This window comes from Syngnathoides biaculeatus, chromosome 15 (genome assembly GCF_019802595.1).
Source record: "Syngnathoides biaculeatus isolate LvHL_M chromosome 15, ASM1980259v1, whole genome shotgun sequence".
Classification (NCBI taxonomy): Eukaryota; Metazoa; Chordata; class Actinopteri; order Syngnathiformes; family Syngnathidae; genus Syngnathoides; species Syngnathoides biaculeatus.
Window position 1 is genome coordinate 1287041 of NC_084654.1, and position 22912 is coordinate 1309952.

Genomic DNA, 22912 nt, shown 5'->3' on the forward strand with positions numbered 1-22912 from the left:
CTGAGGACCAGGGTTAAAGTATGGTTAAAAACTACAGGACCAACTTGAGGCTGTTCGGCCGAGAACTGGCAAAGGATGGTCTGACACAAAAGGTAAAGATAATGATACACAAAGTCATCATGTGAATATGTGTGCAGGTTACTGGTAGCAGTGATTTATTTTTTTCCTTTCAGATTGCCTTTCCAACAAGAGCGCATTTCCAGCACAAGAAGCTGCGGCTTGTTACAAGATCGCAAGGGCACGTATTCATATAGAACGTGCAAACGAAACAATAATTTTGAGATACAAGGCCACATATCTGCCCTATAGAGACAAATTTCTACCAAAATCTTTCAATTATGTTCAACTCCAGTAAACATATAAGCACCATTGTTGAAATATCAGAAGCTGGAGGAATGTAAACAAATGTACATGTAGTTAAGTATTAAAAGAGCTATGTTCATTACAGAAGTTGAATCCGTGTTCCAATGTATGTACAATGAGCAGTAAAAAGTTTTCTTTAAACATACAATAACTTATTAGTGACCTTTGTACACAAATTAAAATTCTGAAAAGGCATAAAAGGTAACACAAAATATTGTGAATACCTTTTAACTTTGTGACCACCATTCACAACTGTGGCTGTGAAAATATCTTCATGGTCTTACAAAGTTGATCCCGATCTACGGCAGTGGTGCTGTACATGACAAAACCATAGTATCCGATCGGATAGACTATTGATGGTTATTCTGGAGTTCAAGTTAAAAATTTTGAAAAATAAGATTCCACGAGGATACCCAGGTTGGGGAGCCAAGCTCTATCTACAGGTATTCTGACGACGGCAGAGTCTTCCGGTGTCCATCCCACAAAGTCACAGCATATTGTCCCTGTTAGGTTCATCTGACCCTGTATTTGATGATAGTATGCATGACTTTTCTTGAGGATGAGGTTGTCATTTTTATCTTCTGAAATTACACCAGAAGAGAACAAATGTCAATGTTAAAGTAGCATTGAATAGCATATTTATGACAGTTTAACTACAAACAAGGTTTAAAGGGTCTTTCCCAAATCCATTATTTTCATCTATGCCTTTCAATATATACTTTTCATTGACGTCACGCCGACGACGTTTTTTTGTTTACAACGCCATTTTGGACGGCAAGATCGTGACTACATATCATGGCTCGGAAGTGAGAAGTGTATACTGTAATGTTTTGGCTATGGTTATCGTTTGATCTTTTAGCTTGAAAGTCCTTTGACAAATGAACACTGTAACCAGAGGTGATTGAGGCAATTGTGCTGGACTGAGGTATACACACGTGAAAATCGAGAGCAACTATTGTCTCATTATTAGATTCAACTATAGTACTTCTCGTATATAGAAAGTGTGGAGCAACGTAAGTGGGGCGCGACGAGACAGGACGATAAGTGAGCTAGAGAGGATGGCGGGGTGAAGTGAATAAATACCACCCACGTTAAAAAGTACAGTTAGACACATCTACATTATTCAATAACATGACAGCAAGACCATAACATGGTGTCAGAGTGATGATAGGATAACTACACTCACGTAAAAGAAAAAAAAAAAAGACTCGGGGAAAAAAAACGAACTCACGGGAAAAAGAAAATGAAGACAACGATGAGGCGTTCGGTGTTCCAACTCATCCAATTTACCAGATCCGTGGTGGAGATTCAAGCAACACGCTGAACTCATGTTCACAGGACCGCTTAAAAACAGAGCTGAAGAGGAAAAGTAGTTTCCTCCTGCTGTGGATCGGCGAAAAAAGGACGGGATGTCAGTAATACGTGAACACTGACCAGAGATAACTTGCTAAAACCAGTGGGCGTCGTAAACAAAAGTCATGTGACTCATGACGTCACGTGAAAAGTATCTATTTGGACATTTGATGTCGGTCAATTGAGGCACTCAGTCCTAGGCCTCTGGTGTTTGCCAGAACATCTTACCTCTTGATGGCGGGTAGAAGGAGAATGCCATCTGAAGACGACCCACGGACCCCTGACACATGAAACCAGATACCTGAATACTGGAACTTGATGTTTTTGATGGACACAAACAAATATTGTGTTGATTGTTGTAGATAGTGTTGGAGGACACTTTTTCCTCCACGTGTTCGTTACATTTCGGGTAGTGAGTTGTTTGTTATCCAAATACAGGCTTCAAAGCTTTTACTTCCATAATATTCCGGGCACAAATGAGTTACAGACAAACTTAAACCATTCTTATACTATCAGAAGGGACCACATCACAAAAGTATGAAAGGAAAATAAAGGGCATCACAAGAGAACCGCATTATAAAATAAAGAGCATCACAAAAGATCCGCATCATAATGAGTAAACCAGTTATAGCTGGTTATAACCGGTACATTCCTACGTCCTGGTCTCCAGTAAACAGTTCAGCAAGGTTCAGTGAAGGTTAACTGGTGAGTTGGCATGCTTCAAACATCTGGTTACAATACAGTGTTTAACTGAGGGTATGAAGGACTTATACAGTCATGACTAAATATGAGCAGAAGAAACACTTCAATCTTTTGTTGACCAAGTCCTCATTGATTATACTCTGAAAACAGGACACGCCCCGACGGCCTCTGCCTTGCATTCGCAAGTGTTCCGTGCAGCCATTTTGAAGGGCGTTAATGTGGTCATGACTGACCAGTAGCTCCTCAACTGTGGCAGTTGGAGCCTTAACATCCGTTGGTTCTGGATCAAGTATCCACTTCAGACCTGTAAATGAAAAAAATATATATACAAGTATGATATTATCAAAACTCTACATGGACTTGTCGGTAAATCTTACAGCTGCCTAAATTTTTTAGTTACATTTCTATTGCCAGATATATTAAATTAAATACGTGGACTAGTAATCTGTAATCAGTAATCTGCAGAATTTGGGATAGTTCATTATGCAGAAAGGCACGATCTGTGTCATCAACTTGTCTCCTCAGTACATGATTTATATTGTGTTAAAATATATACACCAACAAAGACTTAAATAACATTCAAATGTGCACATAATATGCAACATGTATCAATCAAGATCATTCTAAATTTTTCAAAATTTTTCTCTGAGTAATTTGTTACCTTGGTACCTGTAGTTAGGCATGTTGAGTGGGAACAAGTCTTTCTTCCTTGACTTTGGATGCTTTAGCCATGCACATTTGTCATGCACATTTGCCATGCTCTGTCACGACCCATCGGTATGGAGGCGCGGCTCCCAGACGTGCCTAAACAAAAGAAACACACACATAAAAATTAACATGTCCAGGGGTGGGTGGAAGGGAGTCCGGGGAGGGCACCCCCCCCAAAACTAGTCTGTCTGGTGGCCGTCCAGGCCACCAAAAGCGAGCGGCTGGACATATCAGGAGGACGACCCTGACGATAAGCACCAAGATCCCCACGGGGGGATTTGGGTGGACATCCTCGAGGAGGAACCCAATGGCGAAGCAGGAACCAGACAAAAGCATGCAACTGCTCCGGACGAAGGCCTCTCCAAACGCGGCCGCGAGATGACCGGGTATCGGTCGCCGCTGAGGCTCGGTAGGAAGGTGGCCGGTGGCTGGTCGCCAACGAGGCTCCATCATGAGGCGGCCGGGGATCAGTCCCTGCCGAGCCTAGGTCATGAAGCGGTTGGGAATCATGAGGAGTGAGGAGGACGACGGAGAGAATGACCAAAGCCATGACCTCTATGATCAAAATCATAGAAATCCCGATGCTCTTCCAGTTCCGGGGTGGCCCATCTGAACTCCCCAGCTCTTGTCGCCGCCGAGAACAGGGGTGTGGGATGGCTGCGGGCCGGTTGCCGCTGGTACTGGAACGAAGGGGACTGTGACACAACTGCCGTCTGCTGGACAGGGCCGTGAGGATGCCGATGAGTTGTCACCACCTCCTGGACCGGAACGTGAAGCGGCTGCGGAACCATTGCCACCTCCCGGACAGGAACGTAAGGCGGCTGTGGCGCCATCGCCACCACCTGGATAGGAACGTGGGATTCGGAGATTGGCTCCTGAAACCCCACAGGCGGCAGAATGCTGCGTTGTTGCTCTTTCAGTGTTTGCCTTGGCACTCCTCAACTGGGCGCTTGTTCATGAATGAGAGTCTGCTCCCTCAGACGGAGTCCAACTGGCTCATAGTCAGGGATCCCAGAGGAGAACTGGCGGACACTACAGGGCATGAATAGATCATTCTTGGCCACGGCACTGAGCGACGGGAATGATAAAGTCTTCCGCCTCTTAACTGGAGGAAAATAGTTCGCCTCGTCTTTATCTGAATTCACTCCAGCCTCTGTACTTCCCTCTGCAATTCGTTTCTGGGTCTTGTTCCCTCGGAACACGCACGTTGAAGGCGCTCTGGCAGGCTCATCCTCGATCGCCAATTCCACCCTTTTCAGACAACGGTTGCCCGGACGCTTGGGTGTGACGTGGCAGTGAATCTGTTGCCACCCGCGACATGAGCTCGGTCCGAAAAGGGGCCGAAAGATACCATGGCGTGAGCCTGGATCAGCAGCGGGTCTGTCGAAGCCGCGACGTGAGTGTGGCGAGGCGGTGGGTCGGTTTCCACTGCCACGTGAGCTCGGCTTGGTAGCGGATCAGTGGCTACCACAGCATGCACTTGCAGTGAATCTGTTGCCTCCGCGACGTGGAAATGGCGCAGCAGTGGATCCGTTGCCACAGCGACGTGAACCTTGCTCGGTAGCGGGTCCGTTGCTAGTGCAGCGTGAACGTGAGTCAGCAACGAGTCTGTTGAAACCGCGACGTGGGTGTGTCTCGGCTGGTTATCTAATCCTCGCCGAACCTGGGCTGTGAGGACCACCAGTTCGGCGCTCTGCCGCTCTATTTCCGCCCGCATTTTGCGATAGAAGACCTCGTGATTCTCGAGTTGCTGCACCTCGGGATTTGCGGACACCTCCTCCCTCTGAGCTGGAAGTTTCACCACCAGCTCCGGATCTGCTGGTTTGGCCGTTGCCGGTGAGGAGTGGATGGACGAGGACGGTGTCTTTGTAGCCGCGCAGCGGGAGGCACAAGGGAGCACCCGGCCTGGGCGTCTTCTCTGGCCGCCACGCGGAGGACCCCGGTAGATGGCCAAGCGGGTTCCCAAAAAAGGATTAAAGATAGGGAGAGGAAATTCTCAGTCATAATCTGAATCGTAGTCAGGCAGCCGGTCATATAAATCATGGTCTTCCTGAAAATCCGAAAAATCCAAAAGAATACGAGGTGGTGAGGGTTAGGGGTTAGGGTTAATCAACGAGGATGAGGCGCAGGTGTGCACCTCCTCATCAGCGCCGGTGTGCTGGGATACGCCCAGCCAGGGCTGGACCGGCAGAACCATGACATGCTTTTCCTTTTGTACCTGTTAGCATGTTTCAAATTACAAAAGTTTAGATATATATTACATGTGTTATCACATATGTAGAGACAAGTTTTTAATGAAAAATATTTATATATGTGGTGCAACTTTCTACGAGTAGCTAGTTACAGGTAATTTTTCAGTCATTGTTTTAGTTATGAAAAATCTCACCCATATAACAGAGCTGCTGCCACATGACAATGAATTCTACAAGACACATTTACAGAAGGTGGTTACGTTTGGATCCGTCACAAGATTGAGCAGAATCTTTTTTGTATCTCTATTGTATATTTATGAGGGAGATACACGAAGCCTGCTTAGAAGATAACCAGTAAGCTTCTCTGGAATGTGTGGGGGAAAGGGAGGATCCCCTTTTCCATGTGTATTATGTTTATAACGAAATGAACTGGCAAGCAAATCATCTTGTGTTTGGATTATTTTTTACACTATTTCAATATAGGGCAGGGTAGATAGGTAGATAGTCTTCAAATACTTACATATACAGAGCAATGGAGAGTGTGGTCAGGAAGTGAAGAAACGGGTCCAAGCGGGGTGGAACAGTGACAGAAGGGCATCCACCAGGATGAAGGGCAAAATTTAAAAAACAGTGGTGATGCTGGCCATGATGTACGGATTAAAGACGGTGGCCCTGAAGAAACAACAGGAAGCAGAACTTGAGAGTGCAGAAATGAAGATGTTGAGGTTCTCGCTTGGTGTGAACAGGTTCGATAGGATTAGAAATGAGCTCATTAGAGGGACAGCCAAAGTTGGATGTTTTGGAGACAAGGTGAGAGAGAGCAGACCAATGGTTTGGACATGTTCAGAGGCAAGAGAGTTTATATATTGGTAGAAGGGTGCTGAGGATGGAGCTGCCAGACAAAAGAGCAAGAGGAAGACCAAAGAAAAGGTTGATGGATGTTGTGAGGACATGAGGACAGTGGGTGTTAGAGAGGAGGATGCACGAGATAGGCTCGGATGGAAAAAGATGACACGCTGTAGCGGCCCCTAGGGATAAGCCAAAAGGAAAACAAGAAGAAGAGAGGTAGGTAGGTAGTTGGCTTCCGGTCCCCAAACTGGTGACAACTAATCAAGGAGGCTCTGACCTGCAAGACCATACGATAAATAAATCCTAATGAATTTAGACCGAATTGTGTGAATACTCGATGTGGGACACCCCTGGTGACGACTCCTGTGGACTATAACCATCATCTGTGTAATTTTAGTTCCCAAATTGGAGCCGTATTCGTTCGAGGTGAAGCTGCATGGCCTATCCTAGCCCAGTCTAACCTAGCTCGTTAACTTCAAGTAACATATGTAATCAAATATTTCCGGAGGAGGTAATCATCAAATGTTAATACTTAGACGACTGGCAAAATCTATGTTTACAACGAGGACCGTGAGTACATAGTAGGAAGTTGGGCAAATAGAAACGTCAACTTAAACTTAATGAGAGGCCCAGACGACCTTGGTTTAGCTGGCTAACTATGAGACGTGTTTGTGATCAAACCGTGCTGTTAAAGAAACATCGAACGTGAGTAACTTCATAACTTGTACAGCGAGGGTCGTGAGGACTGATAGGAAATTTAACAAGTATGATCTTAGTTCATCTTAGTCAACAAATTGGTGCCATATCATTCGTTTTGAAGCTGCTCGGCCCAAGTTAGCCTAGCTTAGCGCACTAACAACATTACCTACATTGAGTATACAACGAGGACCAAACATCGAAACTTGGACTCAGCCTTCAACGACTAGAGTGAGGGCCATTGTGTTTGAATCCCTCCCATCCACATATTCTTTAAATTGCCATATCCTTTATATTTTCGCACATGTAGCATCTGATTTGTGTACCGTATGTGATGGTTAGGTCGTGGACCGGGCTTCCTACGCCCGCCCCCGGAACTGTTAATCTGCAAAGCGTAGGTAGAAATTCAGATAATGTTGGTCGAAGACAAAAAAGAGGAGGAAAGCATCTTAATCAGAAGAAGAAGAGGATTGCACAAACCCAACAGCTGTGAATGTTGGGACTATGACAGGAAAAGCTCAGGAGTTTGTTGACATTATGATGAGGAGAAAGGTTGATATAATGTGCATCCAAGAGAGAAAGTGGAAAGGGAGTAAGGATCGAAGTTTAGGTCCGGGGTTTAAATTATTTTATCATGGAGTAGATGGGATGAGAAATCGAGTAGGGGTTATTGTAAAAAGAAGAGCTGGCTAAGAGTGTCTTGGAGCTGAAAAGAGTATCAGAACGAGTGATGAGGCTGAAATTTGAAATTGAGGGTATTGTGTACAATGTGATTAGCAGCTATGCCCCACGGGTAGGATGTGACCTCGAGTTGAAAGACAAATTCTGTAAGGAACTAGACGAAGTAGTCCTGAGCATCCCAGAGAGAGAGAGAGTTGTGATTGGTGCAGATTTCAATGGACATGTGGGTGAAGGAAACAGGGGCGATGAAGAAGTGATGGGTAAGTACGGCATTCAGCAAAGGAACTTTGAGGGGTATAGGGTGGTGGACTTCGCAAAAAGGATGGAATAGGCAGTGGTGAACACTTATTTCCAGTTGAGAAAGGTAGAATGTTGTGTGGCCTTTCGGAAAGAGGCTCTAGATCGGGGTGCTCAATGTGTCGACCGGTCGATAGCGAGGCAGGATTCTAGGTCGATCGCAGGACTTCATGCCCCCAAAAAAAGAAAAAAACGTCAGCCAATGTTCCCTCTTAACTGCGCGTGTGCACAATTGTGCACCACTGATGCAGTCTCTGCGTTGAGTGCAACCCCCCCCCAAAAAAAAAATCCAATGCAAATTGAAAGTATAACAAACAGCTATTCAGTTTGTGGCAGTTTGCAATATGATTAAATGAGTGAGGGATGACTGGTTGTTACATCCAATGGCACAATTCACATACGTACTGTAAAAAAAATGAAAAGAAGCTGCTGATGTTTACTTTCAAACAAGAAAGTTAAAAAAAGAAATGCTGTTGTTTTAAGATGCAATGACTGTTGGGAGTATGTGAATAATCGAAGAAAAAGTGGTTAAACTGGACAAGATTTTCTCTTTTGTAGTGGGAAAGGTCTGGTCTGAAGCCAGCCAAAGTAGAAAGTGGAAGATGAGATCGTGTGTAATTTTAAAATTAGAAATGAGGTCTTTAGAGGGACAGCTAAAGTTGGATGTTTTGGAGACAAGGTTAGAGAGACCAGACTTAGATGGTTTGGACATGTTCAGAGGCGAGAGAGTGAGTATATTGGTCTAAGGGTGCTGAGAATGGAGCTGCCAGGCATAAGAGCGAGAGGAAGACCAAAGTAAAGGTTGATGGATGTTGTGAGGGAGGAGGACAGTGGGTGTTAGAGAAGACGAAGCACGAGATAGGCTTAGACAGAAAAAGATGACATTCTGTGGCGACCTCTAACGCGACAACCCAAAAGAAAAAGAAGAAGAAATGGAATGATAATGGGCCCTAGTTCTGATGGCAGCCAGCCGAGGACTTACTTACCTTTACTTTGTACTATTTATCACGCTTTGATGCCTGAACAACGGCTGTCCTCTTCATATACGAGGCGAAGAAAATGATAACGAGCAACAGAATTCTCAGATTTTTGCTGTAGTTTAAGCCGATCAGCGGTGTGGTTAGCCCAGTACTGTCCGGAAATTGCCATTTCACCCGTGTTTTCAAGTCCACTGCTTGGTGATCCATGTTTGCCACCAGAAGTGGACCTTTCAAAATGGCGTCGGCGTGACATTTGCTCGCTCGGTCAGCCGCTGACCTAAAAAAAAAAACAAAAAAAAAAGACTGGATTGGTCATACATATCTACCGGTGGGTCAAATGGGTGAAGCCAGTTGGCCGCCATCTTGGTACACCCAAAACGTGTAGAGGACATGGTTTACAGGTTAGATTATGGCGGGTTTTTTCTCAATAAAGTTTCGCATGTAGAATTAAAACCGGTTGTTTTGTGAGCTTGACATTTTTTCAGTTGTGGTAACATGAAGGATTTTTAATTCGACTTGGTAAGACAAAAAAGGCTAAGCGCAAAGAAAACACATAACACCGTGACTACCAAGAATCCTTGCATATTACCTAGGGCCCGATTTTAGTGACATGTTCACGTTTCCCAAAATACGGTGTGAAGCACTATGTGAAATAAAAGCATTCCATCCAAGAGTGCGGACCAAATTTCTGAGAGACATACATTGATTAAGCCAGAGTGGTCCTAGGAACTGAACAAAGTAGACCAAATTTATGGAATTTTTGTATCTTGTAGAGCATCTCCTTTTTGGCTGAGAGATCCAGGTTTAAAACCTGGTTCAAGTTTGACACAAGACACAACAGCGGAAGCTGTCTGTCTCGCGTGGCACTCAGCAATAGGAGCGAGAGCAGCGACTGGTTGACCAATTGCTTGTAGGCCTATAATGTGACTGGGTCAGGGGGCTTGCTGGGTGCAGGGTTCATACTCAGTTGGACCCAAAAAATTTAAGGGCTTTTTAGGGTCATTCTTAGGAGCTGACACGAAAAATTTAGGGCTGACACGGAAAAAATTTAGGGCCATCGTGGGAAATCAAGAGTAAGGAAAAAAAGACTCACCCAATGGTGCCATCGGCTGTTCTTGGTTCATCAAAGGTTCCAGTACCTCAGTAACTGTGACAGTGATCACCTGTCACCCCTTGTGGTAGTTCTCATTGATATGACCATTGTCAACGTCTTCACATAACAGTGTACAGAAAAACTGATTCTAACTACAATTGCAACTATATACACAAATGTCTTCTACTGTTTGTCTGTCTCAGCACCCCTACTCTAGCTCCTTGAGCCTACCCAGTGCCTCCTCTATTTGCTGCTGCAGAGGTGCCAAAGAGGCTCTATTGTCCTTTGCTCTGCCTCTGAGTGGATTGGCCTTGGTGATAAACCTCAGCTTCCTCTTTTCTTCTGCCTGCTCACACAGCCTATCAGCCTTCTCAATAAGCGTAGATATGTCAGTCTCTATTCTGGCTTTTTTGGCTTTGCGGCAGTAGAGATGAAAAGTGGGCAGTGATGTCAAATGTAGCCAGGTACGAAGTCTTCCTTTCCCCACAGTGGTAGTTTTTAGCAATGTCACTGTCTGGGAACATGACTGCAAACACTTTCGAATTATTTTCACAAGATTTGTAACTGTAATGGCTGCAGATCACTTTTAAAGTCCACACAATCTCTGCCTTTAACGAGTCCGTCTTCGTGTATTGCACTACGTTCATAAACTCTGACTTTTGGCTGGTTGAAGTCGTTGGCTGGACAACTGTCGGTGCACATGCACTGCAAGTACCACTGCCTGAAGTTGATGCTTCACTATCTTGATATTTAAGAAACAGATTGATACCAACGGAAGATGAGAGCATCTTCGTCAAATCAGCGTGTCTCCTTTTTTTCCGGTGCGACTCTAGCGCTTTGACGCCCATCTTTCCTAGCTGGTAGCTCTGCTTGCACAGATGGCAGTAAAACATGTGCCGATATTTTGCATCTCAACGAACCCAACTTCCAAACTCCTTACTTTCAACCCAAGCATCTTGAAAAATGCACTTCGCCATGATACAAGTTGGATCGATGAAAGACGTAACGAAGACGAAGTGAAATGGCGACTCACAGAAACAAACAATGGAATATCGACGACAAGATGGCGACTCATTGTCAACACGGTGACTTTCGTTGACAATTTCCGGCTGTTTTTGACGTCAGATGGATCACTATTTTTTTTTTTAAATAAAAGATTTTTTTTTCCCCGGGAGAATTTTGGCGGTAGAGGTCCTCCCTTTGATTTTTTATAATTTAATGCCTTTTTAGGGGCTTGACCGGTTTTCGCGGATTTTAAGGACTTTTAGGAGCCCCTAAATGCACCTTCGAAAATTTAGGGGTTTTTAGGGACTTTTAGGGCCACGTGCGAACCCCGTGGGTGTCTTTGGCTCGTTTTCTCAGTGAGGGAGCACCAGATAAAGAGCAATGGAAATATGTCCTGCTACAAGGAGACACCATTGTCATTCTTCTTTCCTTTCGGCTTGTCCCATTAGGGGTCGCCACAGCATGTCATCTTCCATCTAAGCCTACCTTGTGCATCCTCCTCTCTAACACCCACTGTCCTAATGTCTTCCCTCACAACATCCATCAATCTTTTCTTTGGTCTTCCTCTCACTCTTTTGCCCGGCAGCTCCATCCTCAGCACCCTTCTACCAACATACTCACTCTTTTCCCTCTCAACATGTCCAAACCATCAAAGTGTGCTCTCTCTAACCTTGTCTCCAAAATATCCAACTTTGCCTTTCCCTATAATGATCTCATTTCTTATCCTATGCAACCTGTTCGCACCAAGGGAGAACCTCAGCACCTTCATTTCTGCTACCGCCAATTCTGCTTCCTGTTGTTTCTTCAGAGCCACCATAATAACTGTAATACAAGACATTAAACGCCAATTATTCAATGATTGGTACGAGTATAAATGTGGTATGAGCCACAAATACTGGCAGACAAGGTTTGAGCTTGGGTTGTCAAACCAAAGATAAGAGTGATAGCTGCCACTATTTCACTTGAAGTTCAGTAATTGGTATCACAATGGCAATTGACCCCTTCGTAGAAATTGCGTCATCCGCGTCGCTGACCATTCAGAGGCCAGAGATCTGCATAAATGTTGGCGTCCGCCATTACCTCAGACAAAGTCACATGGTCCGGTATAGCTTTTGTCAGCGTTTTATCACATATTTGGGTTCCTTAACAATAGATATGGTTAAGAGGTATAGTCACGGACTTTGTAATAGTGACGACAGGTATCCTGATAGGCTAGTTGGTGGAGTTCAATTCGTACCCTTTCCAAAACCGAAGACCGAGTACGAAAAATGTCTTCGATTGATCAAACTTTGTGGAAGAAGGCATGATCAACTGAATCCATCTAAAATCAACCGGAACAGAAGACCGAGTACGAAAAATGTCTTCGATGGATCAAACTTTGTGGAAGATCGCATGATCAACTGAATCCATCTAAAATCAACCAGAAGAGATATGTTTGCATGAAGGTAAGCCCTATATTTGATTTTCAATGCATGTCTCATATAAATGAATTAGAAGTTCTTCGCTTGCATAACATAGCTACATGTGAATGATTGACACACTTGATCTGTGTTGAGCGATATTTTGCGATGATCTGACTGCACAAACATGTCTCTTTGTTGCCGGCTAGGGAGCTAAGATAAACCGGACTAGCGAGTCCTAAGAGCCTTCGACGTACACCGAGACACCAAGACTGGAAGGATTTTTGAGGACACTAAAGTAGTGATTGTCGTACTCGGTCGGGACTTACGTAGGTTCGGCACTAATTCAAGAATAATTATTGAGGGGAGCGCGTGACGTTACACAAAGAAAACGAGAGAAACAACTCGTAAATCAAGCCTCGCCTTCTTTTCCTTCATATGGCGGTTTACAAAGGGCTATACAGATACACATACAGATTCGGCACACAAGTGTGATAGGTAACACAAAAATAGGAAACTGTCAATGACGAATTCGTCTTTGGGTTATAATATACTATATTATGTGGCTTCTCGGTCTTCCTCTGACTCCGGAAATATCTCGAGCTAATATCAATGGTTTCTCCGTCGATATGCATGAAAATACCATTGAAATACCCCTCGCTGAAATACTTGAAGCCCTGCTCTCTGCTTTTCAACGATATTTCACTATTCGCTAAGAATGCGAGTGAGAAATCAGCTGGTAAGTCGGACAATTTCACTCTCGTCTTTTATTGCTGCGCCGCCATTTTTGCTAATTGTTTGTCTGAGGTCAGCACACGTGGGGTGATGTAACTTCAGGAGGCGTGGTTAAGTGCCCTGTACGGAGGGGTCATTTGGTTGGCAGTGTGTCAGTATTATCATATGTAAGTGACAGGGAGCTGGCTATACTGTGTCTCTGGCAAATGACCATTGTGAGGCAGCATAAGACAAAGCTGTAGAAATGGATCCTGCAACAAGTAGATACTGTTCTCATATGACTGAAATACTGTTAAGAAGGACATTAAACACGAACCATTCAATCATTCATTGAGACCAAGAACAGGTCTAAATGTGGTTTGAGCCAAATTTATCCCAAAGTTGCTGGCAGCTCACATTTTTAAAGCAGATTTCATGGAAATTATCGGTTTCAGTAGCCTGTTGGCACTGTCAGGAGAAAAACATGGAACTGAAAATACAGTAAACCCTGCATACCTCAACACTGTATAAGATGACATTTACCGTAAGTCAACATTAAAAGTGAGGTCCTAGTCTCCAATAATACTACAAAAAAGGTAATGTGTTTCTCAAAGAAACTGGTGATTAACGCAGTTAATCCTTGGGTTGCAATCACATGATAATCCCTGCCATTCGTACAGACAATTTAGGCGTTGCAGACGACATCACCATGGCAACGTCTACAGACCCATGTGTAAGCGGCAAGCGGTGGATGTTTTCTGCCTACTTTAATTCACTTGGATGATGTCGCCAAAGCTATATATGTACAGAAGATCAAACTCTGTGAAGATATCGATCTGTATACTCTCCACAACGACGTACTTTCAAAGGATCTGAAAGACTTCCCTGAAGTAGAATATCCGGACACTCGAACTACACATGCTTACCGCTTACAAAATGATCAGAACAGACTTTCAAATAACCATTTGCCTTGTGTATTCGAGCTTCGTTCAGATCTGCATGTCGTATATTTGCAAGCCACTTTTGTTGCTGTTTTTTCGATAACTCCAGTGTATCTTCTGCTTTATGGAATATAATCTTTGGAACACAGAAAAATCGCTTCCCAAAGTCTCTGTTTCCGTGATTTTCACATCCGTAGACACAACAAAAATCTGGCATGATGACGAGGGACAGCTGACTGCTTGTCTGCAACAATAGCAGTCAAGTACCTGGATGAACAAGCGTGACTTCAAGTGCAACCCAGATACTTTTCACTTGACGTCATGTGTCACATGACTTTTGTTTACGACGCCTACTGGACGGCAAAACTACAATACAACTCACATCTTTTAGTGATCTTTTTGTGAATATTGGCTTGCTTATAAGCGTCTCATTGCCTTTTCATCATGGTATTTCATTGTGTGACTTATGGTTGTAAGAATAGACAGAAAAAGGGGTCTGACACTTAAGGCATTGTTTACCTTTTTGCTGGGCATTCAACTAATTGACTGTGGTATTTTCCACACTTGTTACTGTTGGATTAATTGGACATAAAGTTATCTCGTATTTGCTCTCTTGGTTGTTTTTAATGCTTCTTTGCTTAATGTAATGCAATCAAGAGGCCCATTGGGTGCCATTGAAACTTTTGCTATGAGAATGTGTTGCAATCAAGTTACATTGGGTGCCATGGAAACACTGGACAGTGATGCAGAAGACAACATAAGGACTGACGATCTCAAGAGGATGGTGAAGACATTGTAAAGACTAACATTAGCTATTTTTGTCATGGTTGCTTTGTTTGTCACATTTGCTTTATTGTGATGCGGCCCATGCTAAGGAATAAAAATGAGAATTCGTGGAGATGTGATTAGAATGGGTTGGAGATTGTGAAAGAGACATCCTATGTTCTCCTCGCGAGCCAGAGGTTTCTCTTGCCTTCCTTCCTTCCTTGAGAAATTGTACTTTAAATGTCCTGGATTGCGTGGGCCTGGCTATCACCGGATGCTATATCACCGGACACGTCACTAACCATGTCCCTGAAGAAGCTGTCCCTGACTAAGCAAAAGGCTGGGTAAACCTGACATTAGTTTGGTGTGTCGAGCGGGATCCCAAGATGCCTGAGGATTCCAGCGGGTGTGTTGAATACCTGAAAGACTGTGGCCATGGCAGACTCTTTCCGAGTCTAAGGACCCTTTCCGGGAATGGTGTCCGGCCCACCGGCTGGTATCTGACGGTTGACAGGATCCGGAGACGGAAGGAAGACAACGGGGTGAGTCCAATTTTGGTGTAAAATGAGTGAAACTAGTTCAAAGAGTAAATGACGGGGAGTCATTAAAGGGCCACTGTCATGAAATGCATGATTTTTAGTATGTTATTAATGAAAAAACAGCAGCCGACATGGACCCATGCGTTTTTTCACCACAAAACATGATTTTGACATATCGAGCTTTTTGTAACTCCTGCCATGAAAATCCTCTCGAGGGATTTGTTTTCGAGAAGCAGCAGGAATTGACGTAAATGGCAGGGCTTCCCTCAAGTGAACTCATTTGTTTCTATTACTTTTACCACTGGGAAAGTAGCTCGTTGTTCCTTTGTGTTAGCCAAAATGCCGTCTCATTGCATTGCAGGACATTGCTTGAACACTCGGGAGGATGGATTTACCCTTCATAAGTTTGCAAGAGACCCGGTTCGTCATGAAAAATGGATTGGACGGGTGCAGAGGACGAGAGCTTCGTGGGTTCCAAATGACAGGTAAGTGTGTATACAGCTACTAAAAAAAATAATAGTTTGGGGTGGACCATATAATCAGGCTCTCATAACGTAACAAAAGATCCGCGTACGTATGACAGCCGTGCTAAATGTGTCGATGTGCGCGTCGGACGGCGTCAGGCTCGCTGGCGAAGGCTGCTGCCTCCCTTCACCAGCGAAGGCTGCGCGTCAGGCTGGCAGACGGCGGTGGCTCTTAAGAACGCTGCCGACAATGGTGCTCTCAGCCGCGTGCGACAACATTGCCCTAAAGCACCCCATCTCGACGGTGTTGTTCATCGCATACTGCGGCGGTTATGAACAACGCTCTAAAAGCAGCGTGGCTAGGCTCCGTGATAAGCCACTTCCTCGCTGAAAATGAGCCACACCGACCGGCTGTGATGAGCCGCGATGGCTCATCTCCGCCGTGGAAGGGGATCGGACGGGGAGGCGGTTTGGCCATGATCGCATATCATCTGAATATGGCTCGAAAAAATAGGGTAAAATTGCCACGGTAACTTCACTCGGTTGTGTGATGTTCTCTTCTTTGAAAAGACCTTCCGTGTCGGAAGGGGCGTGTTCGTCTCCCATTGGAAGGTCCACCGCATGTTTTCATTGGCGAATGTCCGGGTGACATCACGGAATGATACGTCTGCAACTTTGCGCGTGGACGACGCGCTCTCCGCTCATTTATTTTTTCGTATAGACATTGAAGTGAATAATGTTATCTGTATTTTTCATTACAATATCTATTTTAGAATGTTTAAAGGATGACACTTGATATTTAAAGCATGTAAGGAGACACAACCTTGTGGATACTCATCAATGGCAAGTAATTTAAGGGTGGTGGAGCCCTGTCACACACTTAAATTCGGTGTGTAAATAGCTTTGCCCCTAAAATTCCCTAAACATCCAAAGGGTGATGGAGCCCTGTCGTGCACTTAAATTCCGTAAATAGCTTTGCAATAAAATCCATAAACACCCCTAACCTGTGTGTGCAAGAGAAAATTGTGTGAAAGGAAAATACCACTAGGTATAGTATAGTAAAGTAGAGGAATGAAGAGTAGCCGAAGTAAAACAGAATATATGTGTGTGAATGAGAAAGGTGGAGGGGGAAGAGTGAGGCTACAGGGAGAAGAGATAGAGAGGGTGGAGGAGTTCAAATATTTATGGTCAACAATCCAGAGCCACGGTGAGTGTGGTAAGGAAGTGAAGAAACGGGTCCAAGCAGGTTGGAACAGCTGGCGGAAGGTGTCTGGTGTGTTATGTGACAGAAGAGTCTCTGCTAAGATGAAGGGCAAAGTTTACAAAACAGTGGTGAGGCCGGCCATGATGAGAGGCCAGTGTCAGAGGCCATTAGAGACGGTGGCACTGAAGAAATAACAGGAAGCAGAACTGGAGTAGCAGAAATTAAGATGTTGAGGTTTAGAAATGAGCTCATTAGAGGGACAGCCAAAGTTGGATGTTTTGGAGACAAGATTCGAGAGAGCAGACCTCAATGGTTTGGACATGTTCAGAGGTGAGAGAATGAGTATATTGGTGGAAGGGTGCTGAGGATGGAGCTGCCAGGCAAAAGAGCGAGAGGAAGACCAAAGAGAAGGTTTATGGATGTGGTGTGGGAAGACATGAGGGCAGTTGGGGTTAGAGAGGAAGATGCAGGAGATAGGGTAAGATGGAAATAGATGACATGCTGTGGCGACCCCTAACGGGACAAGTCGAAAGGAAAAGAAGTAGAAGAAGATAGTTTCAGTTGTAAACGTAACGCGCCACTTGAAAATAAAGGCAACAATTCTCCACTTGAAAGAGTTATAGAACAAATCCACGTAGAATTCCCAGAACGAAAGCCACTCCGAACACCTTGGGAGTTATTGACTGGTTCAAATTGACTAAAATGGGGAAAATATTGTAAGGAAAAATTTAGAGACAAAATTGGAAATATGTCGGAAAAATTAAATCCGACACAAAACTAATATTTATATAAATGGATATCCAACACAATTTCAGTGGTCAGTTAAATAGCCAAAAAAATAGTGACCTAGCAAGAGTATATAATAAAATAAGTAATAATAATAAGTGATGAAAAAGAGATATATAATATTGAATGAAAATAGCATGAGATAGAAAATAGGAAGTTGAGAGAAAGAATATTAAATGATATTTCATAGAAAAGATGGTGACGAGACAGGACTGACATCATGACAACAAAGGAAAGTTGAAAATTAAGAACACATTCATTTATACGGGACGTGTATTAAAAATCAAATATAGGGCATATCTTCGTGCAAACACAGTCTGGTTAACTTTCGGCCGCGAGCCAGCAAGAAATCAATAGTTTGTGCAGTCCGATCATCGCTAAATATCGCTCAACAAAGAATAAGTGTGTCAATCGTTCACACGCAGCAGTGTTATGCTAGCGAAGAACTTCGAATTCATTTATAGGAGACATGTGTTGAAAATCAAATATAGGGCATACCTTCGTGCAAACGCATGTGTTCCGGTTGATATTAGATGGATTTAGTTGATGATGCGGTCTTCCACAAAGTTTGATCCATCGAAGGCATTTTTCGTACTGGGTCTTCGGTTTTGGAAAGGGTACGAATCGAACTCCACCAACTAGCCTTTCAGGATACCTGTCGTCACTGTTACAAAGTCCGTGACTACACCTCTTAACCATATTTTTTGTTAAATAACCCAAATACGCGATAAAACGCTAACTAAACCTATACTGGACCATGCAATGTTGTCTGAGAAAATGGCAGGAGCAAAAAACGGGCTTTGGTTTATGCAGATCTCTGGCCTCTGGTTGGTCAGTGACGTGGATTGGGCAATATCCACGGAGGGGTCAATTGTTAGGAATGATAGTGTCCACCCCCTTCTCAATGGTTTGTTTCAGTAATACATGCGGAAGCGTCCGAATGTTATGTGGAGAGCCATGACTAAATACAAGCACTATTTAGCATTCAAAGCTGTCTCACGTCATTTTTTGTTGACACACACACACAAACATGGTGTCAGGACACAAAAGACAATACCGTGGATTAATATGCCGTTTCACCGCAGAACGCAAAAAAAAAAAAAAGCAACGATTGAAGCAACGAAGGAATTAGCAATGAAGATGCCTGGCGATTTGGCGAGTAACTGGGACAACTTCAGAGCAGCATTTAACTATACCTGGAGCCTGGTTGGTTTGTGCAAGTTTGAAAAGTAATGTATTCACTTGTGCGTGGAGCTACGGCCGCCGGTACGGTTGTTTGTCTTCCAACATGCCGCGAAGCCGGAAATCACCTGATTGTTACGTCATGTCTTCTTCTTCTTCTTCTTTTCCTTTCGGCTTGTCCCGTTAGGGGTCGCCACAGCGTGTCATCTTTTGCCATCTTAGCCTATCTCCTGCATCTTCCTCTCTAACCCCAACTGCCCTCATGTCTTCCCTCACCACATCCATAAACCTTCTCTTTGGTCTTCCTCTCGCTCTTTTGCCTGGGAGCTCCATCCTCAGCATCCTTCTACCAATATACTCACTCTCTCGCCTCTGAACATGTCCAAACCATCGAAGTCTGCTCTCTCGAATCTTGTCTCCAAAACATCCAGCTTTGGCTGTCCCTCTAATGAGCTCATTTCTAATCCTATCCAACCTGGTCACTCCGAGCGAGTACCTCAACATTTTCATTTCTGCCACCTCCAGTTCAGATTCCTGTTGTTTCTTCAGTGCCACTGTCTCTAATCCGTACATCATGTTCGGCCTCACCACTGTTTTGTAAACTTTGCCCTTCATCCTAGCAGACACTCTTCTGTCACATAACACACCAGACACCTTTCGCCAGCTGTTCCAACCTGCTTGGACCCGTTTCTTCACTTCCTGACCACACTCACCATTGCTCTGGATTGTTGACCCCAAGTATTTGAAGTCATCCACCCTCGCTATCTCTTCTCCCTGTAGCCTCACTCTTCCCCCTCCACTTTTCTCATTCACGCACATATATTCTGTTTTACTTGTGCTAATCTTCATTCCTCTCCTTTCCACTGCATGTCTCCATCTTTCCAATTGTTCCTCTGCATGCTCCCTGCTTTCACTGCATATGACAATATCATCTGCGAACATCATGGTCCAAGGGGATTCCAGTCTTACCTCATCTGTCAGCCTATCCATTACCACTGCAAATAGGAAGGGGCTCAGAGCTGATCCCTGATGCAGTCCCACCTCCACCTTAAATTCCTCTGTCACACCTAAGGCACACCTCACCATTGTTCTGCTGCCATCATACATGTCCTGTACTATTTTAACATACTTCTCTGCCACACCAGACTTACGCATGCAGTACCACAGTTCCTCTCTTGGTACTCTGTCATAGGCTTTCTCTAGGTCCACAAAGACGCAATGTAGCTCCTTCTGACCTCTCTCTGTACTTTTCCACGAGCATCCTCAAGGCAAATAATGCATCTGTGGTACTCTTTCTAGGCATGAAACCATACTGTTGCTCGCAGATACTTACTTCTGTCCTGAGTCTAGCCTCCACTACTCTTTCCCATAACTTCATTGTGTGGCTCATCAACTTTATTCCTCTATAGTTCCCACAGCTCTGAACATCCCCTTTGTTCTTAAAAATGGGAACTAGAACACTTTTCCTCCATTCTTCAGGCATCTTTTCGCCCGCTAGTATTCTGTTGAATAAGTTGGTCAAAAAATCCACAGCCATCTCTCCAAATTGCTTCCATACCTCTACCGGTATGTCATCAGGACCAACTGCCTTTCCAGTTTTCATCCTTTGTAGTGCCTTTCTGACTTCCCCCTTAGTAATCATTTCCACTTCCTGGTCCTTCACTCTTGCCTCTTCAACTCTTCCTTCTCTCTCATTTTCTTCATTCATCAACTTCTCAAAGTATTCTTTCCATCTATTTAGTACACACTACCGGCACCAGTCAACACATTTCCATCTCTATCCTTAATCACCCTGACCTGCTGCACATCCTTCCCAACTCTATCCCTCTGTCTGGCCAACCTGTAGAGATCCTTTTCTCCTTCTTTCGTGTCCAACCTGGTGTACATGTCTTCATATGCCTCTTGTTTAGCCTTTGCCACCTCTACCTTTGCCCTACATCGCATCTCGATGTACTCCTTTCGCCTCTCCTCAGTCCTCTCAGTATCCCACTTCTTCTTCGCTAATCTCTTTCCTTGTATTACTCCCTGTATTTTGGGGTTCCACCACCAAGTCTCCTTCTCCCCTTTCCTACCAGATGACACACCAAGTACTCTCCTGCCTGTCTCTCTGATCACCTTGGCTGTCGTCGTCCAGTCTTCCGGGAGCTTCGGTTGTCCATCGAGAGCCTTTTTCACCTCTTTCCGGAAGGCCGCACAACATTCTTCCTTTCTCAGTTTCCACCACATGGTTCTCTGCTCTACCTTTGTCTTCTTAATCTTCCTACCCACCACCAGAGTCATCCTACACACTACCATCCTATGCTGTCGAGCTACACTCTCCCCTACCACTACTTTACAGTCAGTAACCTCCTTCATATTACATCGTCTGCACAAAATATAATCTACCTGCGTGGTTCTACCTCCGCTCTTGTAGGTCACTATGTGTTCCTCCCTCTTCTGGAAATAAGTGTTCACTACAGCCATCTCCATCCTTTTTGCAAAGTCCACCACCATCTGCCCTTCAAAGTTCCTTTCCTGGATGCCGTACTTACCCATCACTTCTTCATCGCCCCTGTTTCCTTTACCAATATGTCCATTACAATCTGCACCAATCACAACTCTCTCGCTGTCTGGGATGCTCAGAACTACTTCATCTAGTTCCTTCCAGAATTTCTCTTTCAACTCTAGGTCACATCCTACCTGTGGTGCATAGCCGCTAACCACATTATACATAACACCCTCAATTTCAAATTTTAGTCTCATCACTCGATCTGATACTCTTTTCACCTCCAAGACATTCTTAGCCAGCTCTTCCTTTAAAATAACCCCTACTCCATTTCTCTTCCCATCTACTCCGTGGTAGAATAATTTAAACCCTGCTCCCAAACTTCTAGCCTTACTACCTTTCCACCTGCTCTCTTGGATGCACAGAATATCAACCTTTCTCCTAATCATCATGTCAACCAACTCCTGTGCTTTTCCTGTCATATTCCCAACATTCAAAGTCCCTACACTCAGTTGTAGGCTCTGTGCATTCCTCTTTTTCTTCTGACGCTGGATCCGGTTTCCTCCTCTTCTTTGTCTTCGACCCACAGTAGCTGAATTTCCACCGACGCCCTGCAGGGTAGCAGTGCCGGGTGCGGGCGTTGTTAACCCGGGCCACGACCGATCCGGTATGGGATTCTTTAGATGAACGCTCATATTTGTTTGGCACAGTTTTTACGCCGGATGCCCTTCCTGACGCAACCCTCTGCATTTATCCGGGCTTGGGACCGGCCTACAGATTGCACTGGTTTGTGCCCCCATAGGGCTGCATTACCTGATTGTTACGTCATGTCACAGGCCTCTATTTAACAAATGTCAAATTGGATTTACCTGACACAATAAAAAAATAAAAAAAAGTATTGCTTGGTCATAATAAATGGATTCTCAAAATGGATAGAACTCTTTCCAACAGAGTATCCCGACGTATCGACGTCAGCAGGACACCACATTGGTGGAACCAGGAGACTGGATCCTGGTGAGAAGCATAAAAAAGCACTGGTATTTGCCTAAGTGGGAATGTCTATTTCAAGTTTTGTTGAACACTCACAGCTGTAAAAATTTGGGTTGACTTGGATTCCTTTGGCACATTCCAAAAAGGTTATTTCAGTCTAGGATCTGATTGGCGAGGTGAGCGAAAGACTGGTTAAAAAGCTGGGTGGAGATTTATAGTATCTCAAAATAGCTGACCAACACCAAACCTATAGGGATACATAGATGAAATACCTACCCTAAAGTGGTTAAGTCCCGAAATGGGATGCTGTGGAGTGGTCGTAACCATCGTAACATTCTTCCTGCTTTTGAGATATCTGTGGGGTGTCAGAATGTTGTCCTGCCATGAAAACCCATGACAATCCAAAATTTAAATGATCCATAATTGCATTGCATGTGTATGCGCCACTGATCTTAAAAAAAGGAAAAAAGACTGGATAGCGCCACTGATGTAAATTAAAAAAATAAAAGACTGGATAGCCATA

General features: G+C 44.3%; 1 protein-coding gene across 4 annotated transcripts; it reads right to left on the reverse strand.

Annotated features, from left to right (window-relative positions):
* Nucleotides 1–217: 217 nt before the first annotated feature.
* On the reverse strand, nt 218–22855 carry LOC133512865 (uncharacterized). 4 transcript variants are annotated; one of them, XR_009798318.1, is made up of 6 exons: nt 22666–22855; nt 8828–9098; nt 5839–5990; nt 3080–3222; nt 1595–2722; nt 218–944 (listed from the first exon to the last, which is right to left on the reverse strand). XR_009798318.1 is itself a non-coding variant. In XM_061842871.1 (4 exons), exons 3-4 carry the CDS (start codon nt 5914–5916, stop codon nt 4382–4384), a joined length of 741 nt encoding a protein of 246 aa, XP_061698855.1. In that variant the 5' UTR covers nt 5917–5990; nt 8828–9098; nt 22666–22855; the 3' UTR covers nt 3741–4381. The 4 variants fall into 4 exon arrangements, 2 of the variants coding, with proteins under 2 accessions (XP_061698855.1, XP_061698856.1); XR_009798319.1 differs by lacking the exon at nt 218–944 and having other exon boundaries at nt 1059–2722; nt 3088–3222; XM_061842871.1 differs by lacking the exons at nt 218–944; nt 1595–2722; nt 3080–3222 and adding an exon at nt 3741–5044.
* Between the last annotated feature and the right edge of the window lie 57 nt (nt 22856–22912).

Bases quoted from the DNA above. Each gene is read 5' to 3' on its own strand.
- LOC133512865 (XM_061842871.1), bottom strand. From the start codon at position 5,916: ATGCCCTTCTGTCACTGTTCCACCCCGCTTGGACCCGTTTCTTCACTT. The intron at 5,045-5,838 runs GTAAGTATTTGA...CGTGGCGGCCAG, and splicing joins CTCTCCATTGCTCTGTATAT to AGAAGACGCCCAGGCCGGGT.